The sequence below is a fragment of the Eutrigla gurnardus genome (genome assembly GCF_963514095.1).
Source record: "Eutrigla gurnardus genome assembly, chromosome: 2".
Lineage (NCBI taxonomy): Eukaryota > Metazoa > Chordata > Actinopteri > Perciformes > Triglidae > Eutrigla > Eutrigla gurnardus.
The window spans coordinates 9,634,624-9,660,989 of NC_139916.1; the positions used below are offsets into that span (position 1 = coordinate 9,634,624).

General features: G+C 42.5%; 2 protein-coding genes across 2 annotated transcripts in view; both read right to left on the minus strand.

Moving 5' to 3' along the window:
• Positions 1-4,187: 4,187 nt before the first annotated feature.
• On the minus strand, positions 4,188-11,541 carry fam210b (family with sequence similarity 210 member B). Its single transcript, XM_084023606.1, has 3 exons — positions 10,834-11,541; positions 6,809-7,002; positions 4,188-5,212 (listed from the first exon to the last, which is right to left on the minus strand). The coding sequence occupies exons 1-3, from the start codon at positions 11,368-11,370 to the stop codon at positions 4,996-4,998; spliced, it is 948 nt and encodes a 315-aa protein (XP_083879732.1). The 5' UTR covers positions 11,371-11,541; the 3' UTR covers positions 4,188-4,995.
• A 5,945-nt stretch (positions 11,542-17,486) lies between these two features.
• Positions 17,487-26,366, minus strand: part of ppp1r16b (protein phosphatase 1, regulatory subunit 16B) — a 67,803-nt gene continuing 58,923 nt past the window's right edge. Inside the window, exons 6-11 of the mRNA XM_084023499.1 lie at positions 24,524-24,648; positions 21,301-21,426; positions 21,115-21,190; positions 20,656-20,785; positions 20,160-20,304; positions 17,487-18,636 (exon numbers count right to left, since the gene is read on the minus strand). Of these exons, the coding sequence (XP_083879625.1) occupies positions 18,157-18,636; positions 20,160-20,304; positions 20,656-20,785; positions 21,115-21,190; positions 21,301-21,426; positions 24,524-24,648 (1,082 nt within the window). The 3' untranslated portion in view covers positions 17,487-18,156. The remainder of the gene's footprint in view (positions 18,637-20,159; positions 20,305-20,655; positions 20,786-21,114; positions 21,191-21,300; positions 21,427-24,523; positions 24,649-26,366) is intronic.

Consider the following 26,366-nt stretch of genomic DNA (forward strand, 5'->3'; position numbering starts at 1 on the left):
GAAAAGAGGGTTAAAGCAAAAAAAAAAATAAGCGGGAGACGGAGGATACAGAGCATGCAAGAGGGCGGGAGAATAAGTGTGTATGATTGCGTGCACCTTGAAACTTTATGCCAGCCCAACCTGTAAAGAAATTCACAGGATGTCTTTGAACCTGCGAGGCTGACGGAATAGGTGCCTCTCCGTCTAGACACCGACACTCAGGAGGGCTAACAAGTTTACCGAGCGGGTCAGGAGATGGGGAGGCGGCGTTGGGGAAGTTAATAAGGGAGGATAATGAGCAGGCGCGAAAAATGATGGAGCGGAAATAGTGAGAATGTAGAAAATTAAATAAAAAGATAGGGAGGGGGGGGGGGGGGGGGGAGGCAGCGTCTTGTGTGAGAAAGAGTGTACGTGTTGTTGCCATATGTTCATATATCACTGCATGCATCAGCACTTTGCAACTCCTGCCTGCACGCCTTCCAACTCTCCCCGTGCAGCATAACGGATTCACTGTGTGTGCTGCTCCGACGGTGGCGACGGTGTATCTGACTTTAATAACAGGTGCAGCAGGCACAAGTCAGGAGCTGGGGCAGGGATTTGAACCCCCTTGACCCCCCCCCTCACACACACACACACACACACACACACACACACGCTCGCTGGGGAAAGGGCCCCTTCATAAGACTCGGAGGCCAACCAGATGAAGTGTTCACTTGTATCACAACTCAGTTCTGGGCCGAGCCAAAGGTGACGGCGAGTGTACCCAAGGAGCTCATCTTCCCTCTCTCCTATTTCTCATGTGTGTCTTCTCTCTCTCTTTACGTGCACTCGCACACACACACACACACACACACACTAATACGCAAATGTACAGCAGTGTGGAAGGAGAGAAGCCTGACAGAGCCCAGTGCATCGCAGGTAGCCCGACAGAGTGGCTGGGAGCACTGTCACCAATTTGTTCCTAGCCATGGGGGACATGCAGGGGATGGAGAGGCGATGGCAGCTCCCTGTCCTCATCATGGCTAATGAGGCCCAGGCCTCTCCTTCTTCCTGTGTGTGTGTGTGTGTGTGTGTGTGTGTGTGTGTGTGTGTGTGTGTGTGGGGAAGTGTGAGATCGGTTTGTATCACTTCATGTCACAGTGCTGCCAAATCTCCTATTCCTGAAAAACCAGGGTTGATATCTGGCACAGACCACCATGCACTCTCTTAGTTCTCCTGATACAACTCTCCTTGCTGAATTATTTACTAGGCCAAGAAATACACACACACACACACACACACACACACACACACACACACACACACACACACACACGAATGAAAACATGATAAAATCCAGTTCTTTTGGTAGCTTATCTGACAATGAATCATGTCTGTTTAATGCGCACACACACTTGGAAGGGAGAAAGACAGAGGGAGAGGAGATCAGGTCTTGTTCTGGCAGCTCATCAGGGACCTCCACACCAGCAGAGGTTTGCTCGCTGCGCTGGTTGACCCTTCAAACCATCCAGGAAAGAACGCAGGAGGACAGGGAGGTGCAGGGAGGAGAGACATTGCATCATGTTGTTTGGCTGCTGACAAAATACAGCCAGAAATAATGGATTCTTATGAGGACTAAAACTGGTCAGTGTATGACATAACCCCGTAGGAAACATACACTCAACAAAAATATAAACGCAACACTTTTGTTTTTGCTCCCATTTTTCATGAGATGGACTTAAAGATCTAAAATTCATTCCAGATACACAATATTACCATTTCTCTCAAACATTGTTCACAAATCAGTCTAAATGTGTGATAGTGAGCACTTCTGCTTTGCTGAGATAATCCATCCCACCTCACAGGTGTGCCACATCAAGATGCTGATCTGGCATCATGATTAGTGCACAGGTGTGCCTTAGACTGTCCACAATAAAAGGCCACCCTGAAATGTGCATTTTTTTGCTTTATTGGGGGTCTGGGGACTCAGAACCAGTCAGTATCTGGTGTGACCATCATTTGCCTCATGCAGTGCAACACATCTTCTTCGCATAGAGTTTATCAGATTGTCAATTGTGGCCTGTGGAATGTTGGTCCACTCCTCTTCAATGGCTGTGCGAAGTTGCTGGATATTAGTGGGAACTGGTACACGCTGTCGTATACGCCGGTCAAGCACATCCCAAACATGCTCAATGGGTGACATGTCCGGTGAGTATGCTGGCCATGCAAGAACTGGGACATTTTTAGCTTCCAAGAATTGTGTACAGATCCTTGCAACATGGGGCCGTGCATTATCTTGCTGAAACATGAGGTGATGTTCATGGATGTATGGCACAACAATGGGCCTCAGGATCTCATCACGGTATCTCTGTGCATTCAAAATGCCATCAATAAAATGCACCTGTGTTCTTCGTCCATAACAGATGCCTGCCCATACCATAACCCCACCACCACCATGGGCCACTCGATCCACAACATTGACATCAGCAAAGCGCTCACCCACACGACGCCACACACGCTGTCTGCCATCTGCCCTGAACAATGTAAACCGAGATTCATCCGTGAAGAGAACACCTCTCAAACGTGCCAGACGCCATCGAATGTGAGCATTTGCCCACTCAAGTCTGTTACGGCGACGAGCTGGAGTCAGGTCAAGACCCCGATGAGGACGACGAGCATGCAGTTGAGCTTCCCTGAGACGGTTTCTGACAGTTTGTGCAGAAATTGTTTGGTTATGCAAACCAATTGTTTCAGCAGCTGTCTGAGTGGCTGGTCTCAGACGATCTTGGAGGTGAACCTGCTGGATGTGGAGGTCCTGGGCTGGTGTGGTTACACATGGTCTGCGGTTGTGAGGCCGGTTGGATGTACTGCCATATTCTCTGAAACGCCTTTGGAGACGGCTTATGGAGGAGAAATGAACATTCAATGCACGAGCAACAGATCTGGTTGACATTCCTGCTGTCAGCATGCCAATTGCACGCTCCCTCAATGCTTGTGGCATCTGTGGCATTTTGCTGTGAGACAAAACTGCACATTTCAGAGTGGCCTTTTATTGTGGGCAGTATAAGGTACACCTGTGCACTAATCATGATGTCAGATCAGCATCTTGATGTGGCACACCTGTGAGGTGGGATGGATTATCTCAGCAAAGCAGAAGTGCTCACTATCACACATTTAGACAGATTTGTGAACAATGTTTGAGAGAAATGGTAATATTGTGTATCTGGAATGAATTTTAGATCTTTAAGTCCATCTCATGAAAAATGGGAGCAAAAACAAAAGTGTTGCGTTTATATTTTTGTTGAGTGTATTTACCATCATGGCAGTGCTTTATTTCAACCTTTTAATAACGCAGTTTGTTCAGACCACTGTTTCAAGTTGAAGTATCATCCAGTTGACTATGACAAGAAATCCTGTTGTTTTATGTTTTGAGTAATCTCCCAATATGTTTACGCTGACTTTATTGTTGCTTTGCAGACAGCGATCTGTCACATTGAGCAACGCCGAAGAAGTTGGGGAAGCATTTTACTACATCATATTTGTAGGACGCATGAGGAGCGATGCGCCTTCTTGTGATATAACGCTGATATTCATCTTGAAGACATTAAGAGTGCAAAGACATTCAATCTTATGAGAGATGAGAGCTGTATGATGCGTTCTCTTTTTCCCCCCAGAGTAATGGAGGAAGAACAGCGCTGTATTTGTAGTTCAGGAGCTCCCCACTGTGGTGGAAAAGGAGAAGTGCAACTAAAGGTAGCACCTCTCCATGTAAGGTTGAAAAGTAATGCAATTATATAATTGTTATAGTTTAAAAACTGATCTTCTGTATCTGTTGGGACTGCCTTTAAGTACAAATCAGCTTTTGATATTCTTAATGTGTTTTCTCTTCATGAAAATGAGTTAATGACAAGAAAATGTTCAAATTAAATGAAATTGGTGGTGGAAACACTTACTTTGGAATAAAAAGAAACCATTATAGAAGAAGAATTTTAGCTAAACCCTTTGATAAGACTGACATGTTGGCAAATCAGGTGTTAATTGCCTTCCAGCTTACTTGTTTCTGGCACTCTTTTAGCTGTTTTTGGTCTCCCCCAACTCCAGCTGGAAACGCCGTCGAGTGAAAGTGCAGGATTGAGAGGAATTGTTTGGGTAATTTTGTGCAGCCTGGGTAATATAAAAATATCACCTCATTGAGTTATAGCAGTATTTCATAACAAAAACACCAAATATATAAGAGAACTCTCATTTTTAATAGTTAAATATGTCTATTCAATCAGAAAAAAACCTTCACAAACCAACATTCTTCATTCAACTACAATCAGCTTCACTTGGAGATTAATGTACTCGGCATTAATGCTCCGGCAGTGGCATTTGCTAAATTAAAGAAGAGGAGGGATAGAAGATACAGGCACAGTAAGGGAATGGATGCCAGGAGGGGCGTTAAGAAGAAAAATAGCAGGGGAGCAAAACAACGGCAGGAAACAAAAACAGTGTAGGAGAGTCTGAGCTAAGTAAGGACAGGAGAGAGAGAGAGGAGCGAGGTAGGAGATGGAGAGAACCTGAATTATTCTGCTGATTCACAGAACACCAGAACGTGGCCTCGTCAGCTAACGAGGAACAGTGGAGGAGAGATCAGCTTTTTCCACTGGTCCCCACAGGGAACCTTCACAGCATTAAGAGACCACCCACTGTAAAAGCTTAAAATCCCTGATCACACCTCTGATTGTAAATAAATATTCTAGCTTTTTCAGCCTTTAGTTTCAGTTTTTTTTTTTTGGAATGCACACACATTGAATCACGACTCTAAATTCACTCGTTTTTCAGAGAGTCATTACACTTCGTTCTACAGTTACACAAATGAACACATTGACTCTACTGGAACTATCGAAGAAAATGTTTCACCTGAATTCACAATGACAACCGATGAAGGACGAGTCGTTTCTAGAGGAAGGCAAAAGGATATATACAGGCGTTTTAATTATATGGCTATTAACAGTCAGAATGCTTGTTGCTTGGTGAGGCAGCAGAGCGGGGTCGTCAGGGTGCAGGTGTAGGGGGTTTAAAGTGACCAGTCTTTCTGAAGTAGCGCACGATGAGAGGCACGGACACCAGAGTGATGCTGATTCGCACCGGAGCGAAGAGCTTGTGGATGGCGTAGGCCAAGACAAACGTGCTCGTCCCTGCTGCCATTTTAGACTGAACGACCGCCTCGCTGAAGCCCACTTTGCACAGCAAGGCAGTCATATCGATCCCACTGGGGAGACGGATGACAGAGGAAACTGGTTAGGAGTACATAGAATTCATGTTGGGTGATCACTCACACGTTTGTCTGTACTAAATGATTGATACAAACACACAAAGACATGTCGGGCTCTGCCCTCCCCAGTCTGTGTGTGTGTGTGTGTGTGTGTGTGTGTGTGTGTGTGTGTGTGTGTGTGTGTGTGTAATCACAATTCTTTTGCACAGAAAAATTAAAAACAAAAAATATGAATAATAATATTTCAAACAAACAAATACATGTATTAAATAAATAAACATTTAAAAACGTGACGTGACCAACATTGAGAATATATACGTTAATAATAAATAATGATGACATTCAGCAACATCAGCCATATAAGGTTAAGCAAAACCTCTCAGAGAAGTCAATAGTTAAACTTAGAGTTGCTTCCAGAGCCCAAAAATAAGTCCAAAAAGCCCCACGCTGCAATAATAACCCTGGCTTGTGTATCCTCCAGGATCTCAAGAGATTTAACATAAAGTAAACAAGTAGAGCCCATTCCTTCTTTTTGTTCCGCTTAAGTGGTGAGAACAAGTCACTTGTATGTCCACCAGAGGGAGCTGTGTTGAATAAATAATGTTGTATAATTTATTTTGGTGCTTTTTGAATTGAAATTGAAATGTATTGCATTGGCATAAGAAGCAGGTTCAACAAGAAACATGCATCACTGCTTGTAGTGAGTTTTGTAGAGTTGTGGCATTTTCATTTGAAAATGTAGAGAGTGCTATCACAAGGATTATGCTTCAATCAATGCTCTCATTTTCACTCTCACTTTAGTCGACTAAATATAAGGATCCATCCACACCCTGAAAACAGTTTCCCCAACTGAATTAGCAGGCCATGCTCCTGGGCTCTGATAATGATCAACTGTTGTTACAGACAGGATGATCAAGTCTCTCCTGTTACGTGGCCACCAAGACAAGACGAGGGCCAGAAATAACGTCTGGACTGATGCTCCTCGGCTTTGCTGTGCTGCTTTAGCTTTTAACTTTGTGTGCAAGGAGTCTAAAAGAAACGCTTGCAAGGAGAGAAAACTAACTCATGTTTTATTAAACATGATTTTGGTGTCTGTGTCTGGCTCAGACAGCAGTGAGTAGTATTTGAACAACAACAGGGCCGGCATTATGTGTCCGACTGAGTGGAGATTCTGCCATACCGCCCGTACTTTGCCTCCTCTCATAACGGGTCCCATTTTCTGCCAATTTGCACCAGGCATTTTGCATTCCTCTGTGTAGAAGCAGCCCACGGGTCAGTACATTCCTGTGCAAACTGGTAGATAATATTTAATAATGAGTGTTGTGCAATGATGTGTGATGCATCCCAGAGTTATGTTATAATGTGTTGTCGACTTGCATTTTATTTGATTCTTGTCAGTGATATCCTACATTTCCCAAAATACTTGGGAAAAATTCTGAAAATGTTGCTTCAGCTCAGTGTAGACTGTTATGGTTTGTCATCAATAGAGGAATCTCTCCTTCTCATGCTGAGAACAAGGATCCAGGTGCTAACAGGAAGTGTGGCCACTGATCCCCCACCTGTAGAAAGAGCAATAATGTGTTGTTTTGTCACCTGGATATAAGGAGGTAGAACATTCCCAGGGACATGAGGGAGATCCCGATATGAAAGGAAACTCCCACCGCTCCATACTCCTTGAAGACCTTCTTTAGCTGCTGGGTCTTGCTTAGTTTTCCTCCCTCTGGTTCCCCCTGGACTTTCCCTGGAGATGAGTAGGCAGTAGATGCCTCTTTTAAATTCTGCCCGCCCTGGACAAAATAAAAGAGAGCAGAATTTGAGGGAGTGATCAGGACAAAAGACGAGATCGATCTAGACAAAAACGAAGAGGAGATACAATTGACACAAGAGGAAGTGGGATTCAAATTGGCATAAACTTGGCATACGAAACCACAAAGCTTTTCGGGTTAATATTCCAAGAGCTTCCTCAAATTACAAAACTGACAAACTCCGTAATGGAGGCTTCACTTCTTGACCATTTATATATTGGATTTAAACATGCGAGGCAGAAAAGCGCAACCAATTATTTCCTGTTATATCCACTTGACACTGACGGTGTGTGTTAGGTGCTGTTGTGACTGGTGACACAGAAGCCCGACATCAATTTGTTACTCATCTCGTCAAAAGAAAATGTAACCTTTATTTACAGATGCAATACATAGTAGCAAATTCCAATCATCTCTGACTTTAAAAGTCCAGGGTTACTGTTGTTTGCATTTGCATGATAGTACTAAAACAATATCTTATTATACAAAATATCACAACAAATACCAAAAGCAATATTTGTTATCTTTAAAATAAGTAATTTTTTTTTTTTTTAAGGTCAGATACAGAAATGCAAGCATCATCAAAATATAAAAGACAGTGAGCTAAGATCGCGCTTCATAAAGCTCAAAGTTGAGGTCACGCAAGTAGAACAAACAAAGCCTGGACTTTCACAAGCCGAGTCAGCTGATTAAACATACACTGCTGCTGTGTGGTTGATTCACATCACCATTTACCCTTTCATACAGCCACCAAGTCAGTCACTCTCTTTTACCAACGCACACACAAGGAGCCTTTCACTGGTGCACACACGTGCACGGTAGTCAGAGTTTGTGACCTCCAGACACACCACTCTCCGAGTAGAACAAGCCCCAGACCGTCTGACATGTAGCAGGGAGCAGACGGGTTACTCCAGTGATGGCAGTAAAAACACATTAGTGAACTACAACACACGCGACAAAACACTGCGACAGAGCATTGGTGGCGTAGATGTGACTCTGAGAGTAGCTTGGGACACAGGAAACCTAAAATAAGACAGAGCCTGCAGTGTGTTGACTTTACAGCATGTAAATAAACACATCCTCCCTCGAACTAAAGCAGCGAGGGCAGGACGTCGTGCTTAATGCAGCAGAACATATACAACGTATTTTTAAAAGATCAAAACTCAGGTCACTCTAACCTTATACAGTTTACAATTTGGGGGGAAATATAATAAGGGAAAATTTAATTTGAGTACTGAATGTAATCCGAATTAAAATAGTTGTCATGTGTGGAAAACGTTTAAATCAGAGCATTCTGTATAATACTGATTTCTGGGGTGCTCCATTTCAGTGTGTCAGTGATGAAAACAGCTCTACCAGTAAATTGAAACGCATTCAAACCATGTCTGGAGCCCCCTGCTGCACCATGAACCAAAAAAACAAGTGCAGTTTAAAAGTGTGTCACTTGAATGCTTATTTAAGGACTTTAGACATGATTAGGTTCAGGGACCCCACAGAACTAGGCTACATGGGCATAAATGGGGTCATGATGAAAATAACAAAGCATTGCAGATCAGGAAAGCACAATACAGTGGGAGAAAATGCTGAATCATGCTTGACATTTTAACCCACAGAGCAGTCCACGAGTATCCCTGTGTTGAAATAAGAGTATGACATCAGTCAGGAAATACTTGAAGAACGTACATTTAACAAGACCAAGAGTCTGCATTCAGTTTGTATCCAGTTACATGGACACATCTGCTGGTGTTCAAGGTCGCCCAGTTGCCGGCTCTGGAAATACAATTACAACTAAATACCTTTTATGGGACCCTTTCAAGTTAATTAGATGTTTCCATTATGATTCCGGATACTAGGGGGGGATTTATTTCAGCTTTATTGCCTGTTTTTTTTGTTATAATGAGGACTATTAAACTAAAAGTGAAACGGTAAAAAAGGCCAGCTGAGAGAACAGCATCATGTTCAGGTTCCATGGGAAGCAAATTCATTCAAATATATTTTCAGACAAGAGGAAACGCAGTCCTTCCCTCAGAGAACAGGAAGTAACCCAGGCATGTATGACATCATCCTATAATTAGACAAAATATTGTGCTCTTTAACAGGCGATGAGTAAATAATCAAGTCAAAGTTAACTTGAACTGTGATGATGATAAACTGTAGGCTGATGGAAACTATGTGAACATACTTTTCCAGAGTATGAAGAGCAGATGAAAGAGTACAGAAATGGTAACTATGGCGATGATGTTATATAAAATAGTTACTTGTAAAACATATAAACTGGATGCAACTCACAGTTAAAACAAATTTGCAACTTTTACAGTCACCGCCATGCATTTGCCCCAACAGCAACTTGCATTTATATTCCTCAACGCTGTTTTTGCTGGACTGACATTCTGCTTGCTTCAGACAGTCTTCCTTTGTAGGCCTGAGCCAGACAATTAATCAAGAGGACAGAAACAATGAAGAAGAAGATAACGACTGCAATTTGTCTTGCAAAATTTTGTCCCAAGTCCCTTGGATAAAGCCATGGTCCCGGTGACGTCTTCACTGGCCTGCCAACAATGGACAATTGAAAGCCCAGAGTGGGCCCGGGGAGCAGGCCTTTGGCTTTCAGGCCGAGCTAAAAGTAAAAGGCAGGCAGCAGTGTGGGAGGGTCATGTGAGTCTGCGGCCAAAGGGAGTTGTGCCAGGGAGGGTGTATGGGAGGGGAACAGTGCTGCTGCTGTGTCTGATAACAGCTTTTCAGAGACATGAAAACACATGCAAAGTCACAGTGGCACACAAATACGGACAAAGACACTCGCATGAAGAGACTGAGCAGGGGGGGGAAATGGAAAAGTTTCTCAAGCAGAGGCTAAAGAGTGACTGCTGGGTGTTTGATCTTGATAAGACGAGAAAGTCAAACTAAACCGTCACTTACTGCGGCAGTTTTTAGATTACAGCGTGATTTATAACCTTCTCGTCTCGTTTGGGTTTTCCTGTAATTTCTTATTACTTGTCTGTCTTTAACAACTACTGAATGCAGTGAAAGTTGGTGCAGATATTGGTTGATGACTTTTGCAATTAACTGGCTTTTCCTGTAGCACGGCCATCGGGTCAAAAATACCTCAATGTATAATCACAATACCTCAATGTATAATCACAATAACTCAATGTATAATCACATCTCTTTAAAGGTAATTCCCATCCGCCTCATCAAAGTCAGCATCCTGACTGTAGACATGCTGGGTGTTTTGTGAAATAATTCTGAATAAGCCTCAAATGTATTTCCTGCATAACGTACAGATTGTTGTGGCCTATAAGAAATGCTCAAAGCAGGTCAAGATCACCCACATAGTATTTATTTATCTCGTTCACATAATTGGTGTTGACTCACCCGCTGAAGAGCACATGCCTGTGTAAGTTATTCAAATTGAATGTGTAAAAAGGTGACTCTATAAAAAGGAGCCAGTCTGAGGAGTCAGGTGTCCCAGAGCCTGTTGAACGGTGAGTCAGCATATGCTCTCTCTGAACCCTGCAACACTTCTGCCACCGATCAATTATGCATGGACTACAAATGGAGACAGCCCACAAAGCTGTGCGCGTCATGCTGCCTTATATAACACGGCTGCCTGCTTCCAGGATGGTAGTCACTGAGGCGGCCCCGGCATGCGGGCAGCTTTTTGCATATTTCATGGTTTTGAGTTCAATCCGGGCACTTAGGGGTTTCCCCCCCACCACCAGTAGAACACTGTGTTGACACAGACGGGGGGACCCGCGCGCGCTTGTTAACTTTCCACCGGGGTTGGACAAACACTTGAGTTGAATCGCTTTAAATTACCCCTTTGTTGTCGGCTGCCTGCTGCCCGCCGGCATCGCTCGTCTTCGTGGACGAGGCTCTGGTCTGCATTGTCCCCGTAGAGCAGAGTCGACTGGAAACCCCCCAGGCACCTGTAAACAAACCATTGCCCGCCGGCGCCCCTCCGCTGCGGTGTCGCCCGTTTGCCGCGAGCGGCTGCGTGATAAAATCTACGTTACCGCCTTGGCTTCGGACGCGCTCGGAGAGACTCGGCGGTCTGGCAGCCACCCGGTCCACGTATCCCCAGTGAAGAGCTCCCGGTGGGTCCCGGTGCTGGACAGGCTGCCGGTCCCGTCGCTGTAGCTGTTTCTCCAGGTGCGCGAGAGTCGTTGCGTCGACACCCCCGACGGACACGCAGAAACACCGGTACCGCTGAAACGCGTGACCCTTGCGTAACGTCAGGGTGACGTCCCTCGGACCGGTCGCGATGACCTGCACGAGACGCGAGCCCGTTGACTTGAAAGCCGGATCCAGGGCTGCTGCCGCGGACAGCCTCCCCGCGCGACACAACAACAACATGGTCGCCGACCGACCCGAAACGAGCTCCGTGTCTCCGAAACCGGCGCTATAAAGCGAGCGAGTCGTTTAGAACAAGCTGTGAGCGTAAGTAGCTGTAAACATGCTGTCCCCCTGTCCCTCCTGCCTCCCTCCGCTCCTCCGGGTCACCGATTAGCAGCCACAGCCAATGGGAGCTGACGCGCAATCGCAGACGGAAAAGCTCCGCGCGAAGGGAGAGGGAGGGGGAGGAGGGGGAGGAGGGGGGCAGTACTTAAAGGTGTAACCGTGTTAATTCCTGCAATTCAATTATATCATAAACAGCCTCTGTGGTGCCGCTTCCAGTGATGACCCACTAGATTAAAGGGGTCAGAGATAAAAGAAAAAAGAAAGAAGTTCAGCACACAAGTAACGAAGTACTGTACTTAAGTAACATTTTCAGGTATCTGTACTTTTCTTGAGTATTTATTTTTCTGACAACTTTTTTACTTTTTACTCCACATTTCCCCCCATTTTTTGAAACAGGCTCGTTATTTTAGTTTTAATGTATTTGAGGGGAATTGTTCATTATGTTTTTCTTATTAGTATTTCCATACTTAAATTTCAGAGCATGTACCTTTTCACTTTTTTATTTGAACATAGAATGTGTGTACTTTAACACCGTTGTCTATTGGTTATATTCCCACTTGCTTTCTGGTTATTCCCGATGTCAGGCGGGGGTGGAACAGCTTGAGTCCCGAACATTGCTCCAGTTGTTTGTCAGAGCAGAGAAGGCGATGAACTGATCCAAACTCCACAATCCAACTAAATCCCTTTTGTTGACTTAAGTACATACAAAATATTACCAAAATGTAATTGAAAAATAAAGTAAAAGTATTCATTTTACTACAGAACAGCCCCTGTCAGAGTGTCATTCTGTTACCACTCAGGCCTTACTGCAGCATTCACATATTTGTTTATTGTTGGGTTATTTAATCAATAAAATACATCATAATTGATGAGACGATCATCTACTTTGTATGCAAAGTAACTAGCAGTCTAATACTTGTAGTGGTAGTAAAAAAAGAACTACAATATCTCCCTCTGATGTGTAGAGGAGAAGTATAAAATGGAAGTTGTCGAGAAAAGTACTTCAACATTTTTACAGAAGTACAATTGACCATAATGTGAATGTACTTGAGTGAATGTTAGTATGTTCTCATGCAAACATGCATGTCTGTACAAAACCATAATATAGAAGAGCTAACAAAATAAGAGCCCAATCTAAAAAGGCAGTTGTGAGAAACAAAAGGTTTTGGTTAGTTTTGCCTCATAATTAATCATAACTTGCGGTGTGTCGAGTGTGTGGTCATTCTTTCCTGAAACAGTTAAGTTTTTCTCAGACATACATTACAGTTAGATATGCATCCACACAGTGAAAGTAAAAGTCAGAGAGAGAACAGTGAGAGTGAGTAGGAGGTGAGATAAAGAACAGGGTTGGATGTTTGGCAGGAAGCCACGGAAAACGATGCACTGTCAAGGCAGCAACACAGCCTCTGACCTTTCCCCGGCACAGCCACAAAACCAACATGTGGGCTGATTTTAAAATAGCTATTGTTTTTAAATGTCCCTCTTCATATCTGGGGTTTGTTAAAATATACTTTTTATAAGTTAAAGAATTAAACATGGATGCCTTGATACATACTAATAACATGTTTTATGGTGTAATAAACTATGAGTTTATTTTTACACAATAACTTTTATGAAATACCTTTTGATGACCTGTTGAGTTTTCTGACAAACTATACAATGTTTTTTTAATGGCAAACTACAGTATGAAATGTTTAACTTGTATAGGACGTATAACAGTCAATACTTTTGATAGTGACCATTTTATGACATTTTACCATTTTTCATGACATACTAAGTTATGCCATTTTTATGACTTTTGCAAAATGTATGACTGACACTATATTATTACTTTCTTTGGAGGTACTATACTATGATGTTTTTTAAAACATTGTCCTGGCATAGGCTACCATATTATGACAGGGTTTGTCATTTATTTTCTGTTGAAGAAGGGAATGCGTTCTTGTGACAAACCAGTCCATCTGGTTTTTGAAGCCTACCTGTTGGTAACTTAATATTGTGTCCTTAAAATTCTAGTTGTTTAGAGGCTTGTACTGCTTTCCAACTGCTTTAGTAGCTTCTCTTATTCCAATAGTATACAGCGCCCACATCATTATATCATAATTATCATAATTATTTCAATAGATTTTGGCCCTTTGGTGAAAAACATGGCGTTCTACCATTTAAAAAAAAACAAAACAAACGCAACAACAGAAATGATTATCTAGTGGTTCAATTAGATTTAATTGTGATGATTTCAACACATTAAAATGAATATTTTTTAGCAAATTATATTTAAAATCTAACATGAGTTGTTGATTAACACACATGAAGAGATCTGAGCACTCATTTCCCCATTAATTTCACGATAATAGTTTGTGTAAAGCCACTTAAAGCTCTGTGAGGCTGTACTTATGGCGGTAAATTACAGAAATGTCATCCAATAGTGTTGTGATATTTCCGTTGTGCTGAATCAACCGACATTGTATTTCCTGGAGCCGACCCGCCAGTGTATTTTAGAATACTTGTGATAATGATATCAACTCTTATCACTCAGCATTCAGTCAGTAGCTGCTGCGCCGACACTGTGTCTCATGCCAGAGAGTGAGTAACAGACTTATCGCTCAGCCTATTGAGAGAGGGATTTACCTCCGATCGAAGTAGGGCTGTTATCAGCGGTCCGACAGACAGACAGACAGACAGAAATTGACCTGCTCCACTTAGACATCGTGCATTTAAATAGGACACTGAATCCCAGTTAATTCCAACAGATCCTGGGAACCGGGCAGACATCATGACCCACTGAGTCATCCCTCCATCTATCCATCTGTTCTTTTTGTGCAGCTCTTCTATCCGTCTTCCAACAAGCTGGCAGTCTGGTCAATAGTTGTGGCCTCCTCGCAGGCCCACCATCCACCCTTCATTTGCATATCATTATTTCATCAGTGTGACGTCCCTTCCTTCCACCCATCCCGCCGTCATGGCGTCCAAGCTAACTCCTGGCACGGGTTCATTTTCCTACTTTAGCTGCCACATTCCTAACTGCTGCTCAGCGCCGTCCATCATCATCCCTCCGTTTATGTGACCAGCAGAGTGGTCAGTATGCGTCTGTATGCTCTTCCTGGCAGCGATCCACTTCGCCCTTCAGTGAAGAGTACTGAAGGACCGGGACCTGAGCCAGCTGGCCCCGGACTTAGCTCAGGCACAATAGCAAAAGCCAGGCCATGCAGATGAGGTTAATGCAGCCCCGGATCATGTGTTTTCAGCACCATTGTCCTCTCTCTCCGTCTATATGCCTTCGACACACTGAGGCAGCTTCAGATGAAAGGCTGATCTCTCCTAACATTTACTCAAGACACATAGATGATAGTAACTGGCTGTCGACACTCGGCAAATTAGTTAATGCTTGTCTTTTCAAATCCCTGATTGGACGTATCAGCCAGTATTAGCCTGTTCATGAGCCTGTGGTACTGTAAATACTGAAAAGCATCTCAGCAAACGACTGACAACTATATCAAAAATGTGGCCTTTTAAGAAACCAAAATATACTGTTACTTTTCTAAACTTTCTTCTCGTCTTGTCCCTGTTATCCAACAGTTACGTGTCTGAAAATGTAATGCTGGGTGCAGCCTGAAGTAATGACCCTGCTGACCCCCCGGCCGGTGAATGAGAGGAAGTTCGGAGGGAGAGGAGGGGGGGAAGACAACAGAGAACGTCATTGAAGCAAGCAGTTGATGCTGGGCCAAGACCCTGACAGCTGTGTGGTGAAGGACTGTCCAGCCTCTGCCTGTTTCACAACAGAAAAAAAAGGCTGTAGAAGAAGGGCAGAGAAAGCATCCGTGTCGGGGTGAGAAAATGTTAGTAACCTTTAGACGGCGTGCAAACGTGAGCTGCAGACCGTATTTTCATGTGACTTCAGCAACTAGCTGTCTGAATCCAGTTTTCAGGGACATAATGCTTTTAAAAGATGGGTAGTGTCCTCTACATTCATGTGATAGATCTATGAACGATACTGCCAGAGCTGCAAGTAGATATTTTCTCAATTAGTCACATCTATGAAAAGCAGATGGTGATGTTTCCAAATGTTCTGTTTTATCCAACAGTGTAGTCGGCATTCATGCTTGTGTCCAGGCCAACAGGGCTTATATTTATTAAAATACAAAAACATCTGATTAACCCCCCAGAATAAAGAGCTTTACTCATTCAGAGACCATATAAAATTCTCAAAATATACAATTTATTCAAAATATGTTAATGCAACCATCCACATCTTCCAGTAATTACAAAATCAGTAGTTATTTTTTGTTGTTTTTTTTATCTTGATATGCCTGCAGACAAACACAAGCTTTGATCCATACCATGAGAACACAGGCTACTTTTTAACAGACCGTCCCTTTCTGGCTAAAACGGAGTCACTGACCAGGTCAAAATTACAATCGTATGTGATTTGGACTTCATAGATGAGGAAGCAGAACAGATATTTAAATAGAATCAAAGATGAACTGTTGTAACCTTAAGCTGACGGAAAACACGATGTCACTCTCGGCACACTTATTTGGAAAAAAGGAAATATTGCAATCTCTTTGACTGTGACTTAATTTTGACTTCCCCAAATTGAGGTGAAAAACTGCTTCGAAACATAAAAAAATAGAAAACTGACCATTGCAGAAAGTTGCACAGAAAAGAAAACCAACCGCAGATGCTTGTCACAGCAACAGCAGGGGGGGGGGGATGTATGTTAGAATACTGAAGGCGGCTACATACACTCACATTTTGCCCCTCGATAACTGACAATGTTTAACTTGGGTAAATTATCTGATATGTTCCTCAACAGTGACAACACAGACGGATCAGGGGATACTAATACAAACATATTTACATACACATCTGTACAAATATTTGACACTGTACAGTTGATGTTGCGGGGGATGATAAAGTGGCATTATGGGTAGTCGCATTGGGTTGGACATCGGGAACAAACAAGTCTCTACAAAGTTAGTCTTCCCCCAAACTTTTCACGTTTTTTGTAATCACGGAGGACTCTTTGGCACTCACAAGGAGATTAGAGGAGCTGTTATTAATTAAAGGAGTAGGGAAATATGATTTCTTTCCTGAGGTAGTTGAGGAGATTCATACCACTCTCATATCTGTGGGTTTAAATGTGAAGCGGTCTTCTCATCTAACCTTCGGCAAGAAAGCACATTTCCCCCAAAATGTCAAACTATTCTTTTAATTAAGCAGAAAAACGATGTTTTTATGTTATGTTGAACCCATTTTGCATTGAAGGACACCTGACATACTGGTGTGGGCTCGCTACATAACCAAATCCATGTGGTAATGTTAAAGGGAAAAAACTGAGGCAAGCATACAATTCCATACTTACAGTAATTCATTAGATAACACTTACAATTTCTGTTAATGAAACAAATACAGTGACTGGGAGGAGATAAAGCCACACAATGGCCACCAGAAGAACCCCCTCCCCCCAAAACAAACAAACAAATAACACTGTTATTTGTAGTGACACAAATATGAAATCCATCCCAATAGGATGGCTTGTTTGCGTGATTATAATAGCATATAGTAGACAGTAACTCTGACTATACTTTTATCAGTTGAACGTTGGGTTCTCCATGTCAGAAGGTGCTTTGCTGGGCGACTCCCCAGCTCTTCTTATATTGCATTCAAGCTCTCCACACAACATCCAAATAATAAATACACTCAACTTTAGGAACCATAATGTGTTTTTTCTTTACACATGACATTAAATTCATAAATAAATGCACAGTCATTTCAAACATGTCTTGTTTAAATTATCTAAACGATAGAGAGAGAGAGAGAGAGAGAGAGAGAGAGCACAACGTGGGTTATGCATAACAGAGCACGACCCGTCAGTTCAGGTTGGACGTGAGAGGACGGTGAGGTAAAGGATAGATGACCGAATATAGCGACAGTTTCAAACACTAGTGCACAACTATACTCTTTCCTGTTATCTCTTGCTGTAGAAGTACATTTCCTGAATATTTTACCACTTTTTTTTATGGCATTCCTTCCCTTTACTTACGCAGGCAGCATTTTTACATGACAGATACTTCAGAGTCACAGATCTCCTTTTGCTACGTTTTCTCATATGTTGCAGTGCAACATGATGTAATGAGATACATGTGGACTGTTCTGTGATGGCTTTCCTGCACATTTCAGCAAGAATGTGACCAAAAAAAAGCATCAGAACAATGTGAGTTTGTCCTTAACAAAATGTCGTTTAAGCACGTGATAACCATCCATATTCACGGTAAAATAAAAAGAGCCATCGCTGAAGGCAGAACATGCACCTTGTACCTTGAGATCTTCTCTACTTTCGTGATTTTCGACCCTTTCCAGGTGAAAAGCGAAACAAATCTGTCCACTTTGATTGTGAAAAGGGGACAGCAGGGCCAGAGAGCTTCTTCGTCTTGAAGAGACTCAAATGTGGAAATTAATTTTAATCCAAGTGGCACTGCTCAGTTCCTTTCCTCTTCTCTGCTACGTTGGAAACATGTGTGGACAAGATGCCTCACGGTAGCAGGAGTCACATGGCAGGTTTCAGTTTCTGGCCATCTTCTCTCGGAGAAGTTAAAAGGAGGGGAGGGAAAAAAGACAGGAACGCTCCCTCCTCCCTACCTTCATCCCCTCCTTCCTCGCTTTCCTCACGTGATCGGGGTGCTATGACACGCAGCAGCAGGTTCCCACCTTCGGCTGCTCTTCATCTATTGGCTGTTTGAGTTTGAGGAGGGGCGGGTCGCCGCTGGCTGGCGTGTAGTAAACCGCGTTGCCATTGGAGGAGACCAGTGGCATGCGGGGGTCCTCGGAGTTGTTTTTGGCATCAGCGAAGGAGTCTGTGGAGCCGTTACCGAGGTGACCGTTGAACATGGGGTGATTCAACAATTTGGCGGCGGCCCTCTGTTTCTTGAGCTCGGACAGAGTCTGAGCGCGCTCTCTCGGCCAGGCTTCCTCCTGATTGGGCGGGGTGGCGCTGACCCCGCCCTTATCAGACGATGGCGATGCCGTGTTGCCATTGGAGGGTGGTTGCGGTGGGGTGGACGTCGTCGTGGAGATGAGGCCGTTCTGTTTGCCGTTGCCGTCTTTGAGGATGGTTGGCAGCTTGGACTTGTCTGGCAGCTCCACAGCTACGACTGGTTTGACCTGCAGAACATCAGGAAAGATGACTTATAATCTAATAATCTCTCTTTTAGATGATTACATCTATTCAGGCCTGACTCTGTATTGACAAAATGTTCAAATATACTTTTCTGCCTTAACAGACCATCTCAGATTATTATTATTAAATGTATTGTTTGTCTTCAATCATCTGTTGTTTAAGTGCCTCAATGTATTGCAGTCAATGTGTGAAATCTTAATATAGTTTATAATCGTGATTATGAATAGAGCAAGACAGATATTTTTTTTCCAGTAGTAGAAAAAGCAACTGCAGCACTCAGATAAGTGTGTTCTTATCTATTGGCTCTACCGTTGGTGGATTGTATTGCCATATTTTTCCATCGTGGGTTTCTTCCTGTTTGATCATCAAGATAGTTCTGACGAAAACCTCTTGACACATTTCTACTGAAATCTGACATTTACACTCCAGATGTGTGGGAGAGATTATTATTGCTGCCTGTGCTAAATATTTTTGAGTTATGTAATATCTGACAAGACATGTGCAGGAAGTGTGTTACTACTACTACTTTACTATGATATACTATGACTTTTTGTGTCATTTTATACTATGACTTTTAAATTATTTTCTTACATTTTTTTTCATTGTATGAATTTTCATTGTTTATTTATTTATTATTTTGATGTACTAGTCCAGTGATCCTCACTCTTTTTCCCAGTAGAGCCACACTTACAAGACAAAGTCCACAGGAGAGCCAACTCGACTGCAAAATACCAAAAGCCATCTCCAACTAATCTGCTTACTTGTCATCCCACGTAACATACAGTATATGTAATGCATTCACCTATTATTTAGGGCCCTATGAAATCCGTTTTTTCCATCAAATGGTGTCTAATTAGGTGGTTGATGAATCAAAATTCAAACATTCTAGTAGTTTTAATTCTAATAATTCTTGTCATTCAGAGACCATGCAAATGTGTATAAATATGCAAGTGTATGTGCAATCAGTTATCGAGGAGTCACCGTATACCACCCACTTTTAAAAAAAAGACAATATGTCTAAAAAAGTCGTAAAGTACGTCAAAAAAAGTCATAAAAAAGTTGTATAGTTTGTTGAAAACAGATTTATTTTCAACATTCTTTTATATGACTTTTTCACAACATTTTGTATGACATACTAAGATGTTTTTGTATGACATTACTTATGATTTACTATGCTATGACTTTCATGATATACTTTAATTTGACATCTTTGCTGATATGCAATACTATGACTTTATTATTCTTTTTTTTCTATGACAAACTATCCAAGGTCATAACTTCACGCCCCCCCTTTTTGGTTGGGCTGGCTGCCTGATCAAAATGCCTGCTCCAAAAATAGGGCCAGTAATCTGGAAACACCAATATTTCACCACACTGTTTTCTTTTTTACAAACATATACAACTTGGAAATGACCAAAATCTAATTCCATACTTTTCCATACTGTGTAGAAACCCCGAGATGTAAAACTGTCAACACAAATAAAGGATAAATAACCCAAAGACTTACATTAACCACCGGGATCTCCTGATCAGACTCTTTCTCCTTTTCATCCTCCTCCTCTCTTCCTCCTCTCCACACGATGGCCTCCGTCTCGTACTCTTTACGGCACAAGTTGTGTCTGTCCGACAGGCTTGCTCGCCGCACCACTTTCCTGTCGACACGCGGGTTTCCAGTGAGATGTGCATGGAGGAAAGAAACATGCCGTCACATATGGATAAAGCACAATTCTTCATTTCTAGATTATACTCTCTGAAATTGCTTGTACTTAAACCAGTCGAGAGGATAGAGCGTGCATATAAAAGAAAAATTAAAAGAAAAATCACAAAAAAAGTTACAGAATGCAGAACTCAGACAAAAGATCTGTACTGAACTGACAGCTGCGTTCACTGACAAGCATTTCTGCTGAACGTTCGTGTCTCTTTGGGGGGCAAGAGAAGTAAATAAACAATGTTAAATCCCACTTGCAGTAGCAGCAGTATCACCAGCAGGTGTCAGCACTTACCCACGACTGCCTGCACTGGAGGTCCGCCTACACAGCGAGGTCTTGTGTTTGAGCTGTGACTTCATGATAATGTCATGTTTGTGTTTGAGGTCCAGCAGGATGGCTCTGAACTCCTCGTCTTCGCACAGATCTGAGAATGAGAAGGATGAAGACGAGGGAATGTCAGCTGCTTTCAAAAGACACTGCGGGCGCTGTGCTTGTGATACCCTCTTAAAAATGAAAAACAAAACCAGCCTGTTTAGATGATTATTATCCTGAGTGATGCAACCAGTTTCACTGACTCAACATACACTTAAGTTCATATCCTTACATTGTGAAACTTGTTATTTTAGCCAGCCAAAAACTGTAAAACAAAAGTTTAGATTTGCCTAAACTTGACGGAACAATCTGTAAACAAGACGTTTGTTTTCTGAAGCTTCCCCCGGGTGTATTGATAAGAGTGCTGAGGGGTACATATACCGATGGGGGTCTCGTCGAGGAAGGTCTTGGCATTGAGACTTGCTCCATGAGACACCAACAGCTCTGCCACATGCATCTGAAACGACAACAAAAAAAATACAGTAGCAGCAAACGACATTAACGGTTTCAGAAACCTTTGTGCGTGTCAGCTTATCGGTTTCCTGTTTCCTGTAATGTTTACCTTACCTGACCCCAGCACGCTGCAGCGTGGAGAGGCTGCCACCCATCGGAGTCTCTCAGGTCCATGCGAGCCCCCCCCTCCAGCAGCAGCTCTGCAGCCTGCACGTAGCCGCTCGCTGCTGCGATGTGGAGCTGCAACGGCAGAGGAGGAACAATGATGAGCTTTTACTCCATCGCTACAGCTTCGCTCCGTGCATAAACATCCAGCGTGGGTTTCACACTACAGCCACAATTCAGAGGGTAAATAAAAATGTACCGCTGACTCAAAAATGCTGACCATATAGAACATGACACAGCACATGCAAAAACGTGGGTGCATCCCAAAGCACATTTTAATCACTAATGCTTTGTCAGATTAGGTCCACAAGATTATTAAAAAAAAAAACGACCAGCTGGAGCAGCTCTTCTGCTGTTTGTAAACCCAACTGCATGAATAGTTCCAGATAAAAAGCGGATCCTGCTTGTCTGACATGACCCCACTCTGTGGGTCAGAAACTTACCAGGAGCTTAGAAAAGAGAACCTCTGCACACGTTTTTATTGTATCTATTCTATCAGGATACTGACTCATCTTAACCTCTTAAACCAGCAGAAGCCCAGACAGTGCAACGTGTTATACAGCCAATGTAATACAGGTGGAGAGTCACAGGTGACCACTTGACCAGCAAACCCCAAGGATAATTATTTGTAATGATTTTACAACCTTGAACTAATTTTGAGGTGAAATAAAGGGAGAAAATTGCACTAAACTTTGTGTTTTTGAGTGTGAGTGCTCCTTTTAGGTATTTTAACATTTTCAGGTAGAGTATGTTCAGGGATTAGTCCTTAGAATAACAATTTAATTAAAATCTCTGTGTGTCTGAGGAACAAACAGACATCTGGGAGCACACGAAGGCCGATTCGGCCTCGGGTCTGTCTGGTTTTATTGTATTTTAGTCAGCGGTGGCGGTTTCTGGAGGCTGAAAATGTGCACCATTATGGTGATTATGATCAGGTATAAAATGTATGAATACATTTGAGGCCGTGGACTGTGGTTGCCACGCTGCTAGTATCATAAGTTTCATTCATGTCTGAAAAATGTCCTTGCACGATGGTTTCCTCAGAGTGTTTCAGTTTCCTCAGCCAGGCAGGATCACGATCCACGATCTTATCACGGTTCTTTTTCAAGTTGGTTTTTAATGCTATCACATTGGAGGGCTGCACGGTGGTGTCGTGGGTAGCACTGTCGCCTCACAGCGAGAGGGTTCGATTCCCGGGCCCGGGTTCCTTCTGTGTGGAGTTTGCATGTTCTCCCCGTGTAAGCGTGGGTTCTCTCCGGGTTCTCCGGCTTCCTCCCACAGTCCAAAGACATGCAGGATGGGGATAGGTTCATTGATGACTCTAAATTGCCCGTAGGTGTGAATGTGAGTGTGAATGGTTGTCTGTCTCTACATGTCGGTCCTGTGATAGACTGGCAACCTGTCCAGGGTGTACCCTGCCTTCGCCCAATGACAGCTGGGATCGGCTTAGTTAGTACCTTTCACACCAACAGGTAACTGCAGCTTTCTCCCGTCCTCTTGAAGTGGTTTATTATTTCTCATCAGTTAAACTGGGATGAAATCATCTCTCATTTGATCAAATGCAACCACAGAAGGATGAAAGTCACTGTCCCTGCGCACCAAAACAAGGACGCTCAATGATTTCAGCGGAAAAAAACAAAAGATTAACCTTGAATAACGTCCCACCAGTTCCAGGTCTCTTCCTCTCTTCCTCGCCAGAGATTTGAATAAGGCATGCTCCGGTTTGCTCCATCATGCTCGGATGAAGATTAACCAGGATGCATGAAGCAACGGGGACGAGCAGCTCAATTGGACAATCTGCAGTCAGACTTTAAAGCCGAACAGGTTCATTTGGGCTTCTACCGTGTAATGTCCCCTGGCTATTTTCATCCAGCGCTCTGTCACGTTGTTTCCCCAGCGCGGATAAATCCCTGATACTTAATAAAGACTTAATTAAGTGACATCATACGCTCTCCCCAGGAAATAATACGCTGACACTTTTTTTTGTGTGTGTGCCCTATTTGACTCTTCCTCTCTCACTTCTACACAAAACACATTTACCAGTTCAGTAAATAGACCGCTCCATTAATACAAGAACATGTGGCTGTGACTCACCATTTAAAGCATAAGAAAGTGTCCTGGATCCTCTCTAATGCACTCAATATGCAGGAACGAAAGCACAAAAAGACTTGATGGCTGCACTTATATCTTTAATGCCTTACAGATTTCACCTTAAGCAGTTATGCCTATCATGAACTTTATATACACCATACCTAAACGTGTCTCACTGCACCTCAGCCAGGCTTTTGTTATTTTATTTTAATTTGTTCATAAAAAATGCATCATATTTGAAGTTTTTAGCTTCTGTTTTAATTTGTTCATAAAAAATGCATATTATTTGAAGGTTTTAGCTTTTGTTTTCAGTGCATTTCTTATTAGCACACAGCTTTTTCTCCTGTAAGTGGAAGCTTTTCTTTGCTTATTCGTCGGGTTCACGGTGGATTGTGTTTGATTCCAGGCAACAAAGACTATCTCAATTATAACAACATTTCCAATCTGATTGTCTGCGTATTCAATTTTGCTTATATGATTCACAGTTCATTATTGTTTTTCATTAAAACTAGGGTAGGCAATTTATTTTAGAAGCATCTTTGTTCCATTTGTTTGCTCACTGGTTAAATTCTCTTTACATCTCGACAGCAATCAATCAATCAAATGATCTAAGAGAAAAATTAAAAACTGGCTGCCGCGTGTAATGATTAAAATGAGGTGGGGATGTTTTGGTTGGATCTCGTTGGTTTCTCCGAAGTTGCCTACACCAGCTTTGTGGCGTACATATTCATTATTAAAGGCTTATTTTAATCTACCGGTACATCGTTTTAACTGCAGCTGCATTCAGTGCTCACTTTTATATCTATATAAAAGAGTATATTGCAATCACACAGCTGATTTGCCTTTAAGAAGATAATGAGCCTCTAAATAATTTGCAGTAAAGGTTTTATAGCCTCGTGATCCAGTGGTGCAGAACGCAGAATCATTAAAAGGCGAATCTATAATAAAGATGCTCTTCTGAACGTTTACACAGCCTTTCCTTTTTCCTCTCGGTGCAAACCTGTCGTGTTCGATTACTTAATCGATAAACTTTTATTCAGCTCGTTTAAAATCGAGGCGGAGAAACAAAAAGAGCTCTTACCAGCGTAGCTCCTTGGGAGTCCTGTTGGTTGACCTCCTCTCCCTGTCTCAGCAGGTCCTGAACGTCCCCCATCATCCTCCTCTCCGTTGACGCCCGTGTCTCGTTGATCATCTCCTGGGTGATGCCTGCCAATCACACGAGGAGCAGAACCACAGCGTTAACCACGAGGTGGGCAGTTTGTTTCTCCCTGACAGCCTCGTTATACAGCTGACAGCAGCGTGACAGGGCCAGGTCATCGCTCATCTGATGGTCATGTAGGGACAGACAGCCAACTGGGGTATAAGGGAGCAGCGACACGACGCCTACAGATGAAAGTAACTTCAAAGTCAACATGCTAGAGAGATATTCATTTCCTGGATTGACATTAAAAAAAAATATATGGAAGAAATATAGTCAGCAAGTATCGAAAATAATTCAAGGGAAGTAGAAATACGTTTTGATGTGTTTGACACTAACTCAACTCCTAACTTTATGAATAAATAAATCATGGAACTATGTTATGCTATGCAATAAAATAAGTGTTCAAAACAAACAAATACTTACTATATACTACTATATATAAACAGTGTGTAGGATTTATACAGACAAAATAAAACTAATTCTGCATTAAAACTGTATGACTTCAGAGCTGCCTACTTTACCGCATTTGGATCTTAAATAAGAAAGACTGTAGTTGACTTTCATGCTGCATTTCCTTCCACCTTTCGCCAACGAGTTTTATGAGGTTTGGTCCCATTAAAGCTCAGCTGATTCTGTCACAGCTGCTCAAAATTCCTCCTCTAATTCTACACTGTGAACGCCACACGTCGTCTTCGCCCACAGCTCAGCGGTAACCAACAAGAAAAGTCAGATTAACAATGAAAGCAGCTCGCCAGTCAGGAGCGTGACTCATGTATCATCTCAGTGTGTGATCGACTGTCGACTACAAAAAGTGTTCTGGCTGCAAATAACATATCATTAACAAAAACAGACCAGCTACTTTAATGCATTTCTCCTCTGGAAACTCTTTAAAGGCACAGCTAATACATGCTGACAGGTTTAAATATCCACAGGCATTAGTCGTTTAAATGCACGTTTTTTTTTTTGTGGAGCATGGAGGACGATCCGTACGTTAGGGTCGGGATTTCAGCCCGACATCAAGTCCTTAATGAAACAATTGTGTGTCAACCTCATGTTTTTTTGCCATCGAACACACGTGACGTGGAAGATGGCGAGGAGGGAAATTGGTGTTTTCTCTTAAATTCATGAGTAGAATCGCAGCCCGAGGATGTTTTAAGGCGAAACAATCAGGATGTCGACTTAAATGAAACGCATCCCTCCAGCTGCTGTTTGTTCTGTGTCTGTCTGGTTTCTGTCATGTTCTGATGCCACCAAGGATTTAAACATGTATTATAGAGGTAACCTTCCTCCTCGTCATGCTATCAATGCAGTTAGAAAGAAAATACGTCAGTACTTAATCACAGAAATTAAAAAACGAGCCATTCTTAAAACTGCTGCTAAGAAACATTGCTCTTCTGAATTTTGCATCCGAAATCGACTCTGTTAAGACTTTAAGACCTTAAATGAGATATGTTTAATGCATATTAGATCACATGATTGTAGCTCCATAAATAGCCAGAATGGCAGAGAGAAATGAATCCAAATCAAATTAGGACCGCAACGGAGGATTATTTTGATTATTGATTAATCTGTAGATCATTTGATTTTTCGACGAGTCCAAAATTGAACAATATTCAATTTACAATCATTTAAAACAGAGAAATAGAAGAAAATGGAACAGCTGGTAGTAACAAATGTTTGGTATTCCATAAATAAAACATATTACAACGTGAAAAAATGGGGG

Excerpts from the sequence above, each read along its gene's own strand:
- fam210b (XM_084023606.1), bottom strand. The coding sequence starts at position 11,370 with ATGTTGTTGTTGTGTCGCGCGGGGAGGCTGTCCGCGGCAGCAGCCCTG. Across the intron at positions 7,003-10,833 it reads AGGCAGCCGACAACAAAGGG|GGCGGGCAGAATTTAAAAGA; the intron begins GTAATTTAAAGC and ends TATTTTGTCCAG. Across the intron at positions 5,213-6,808 it reads TTCTACCTCCTTATATCCAG|TGGGATCGATATGACTGCCT; the intron begins GTGACAAAACAA and ends CCGTCTCCCCAG.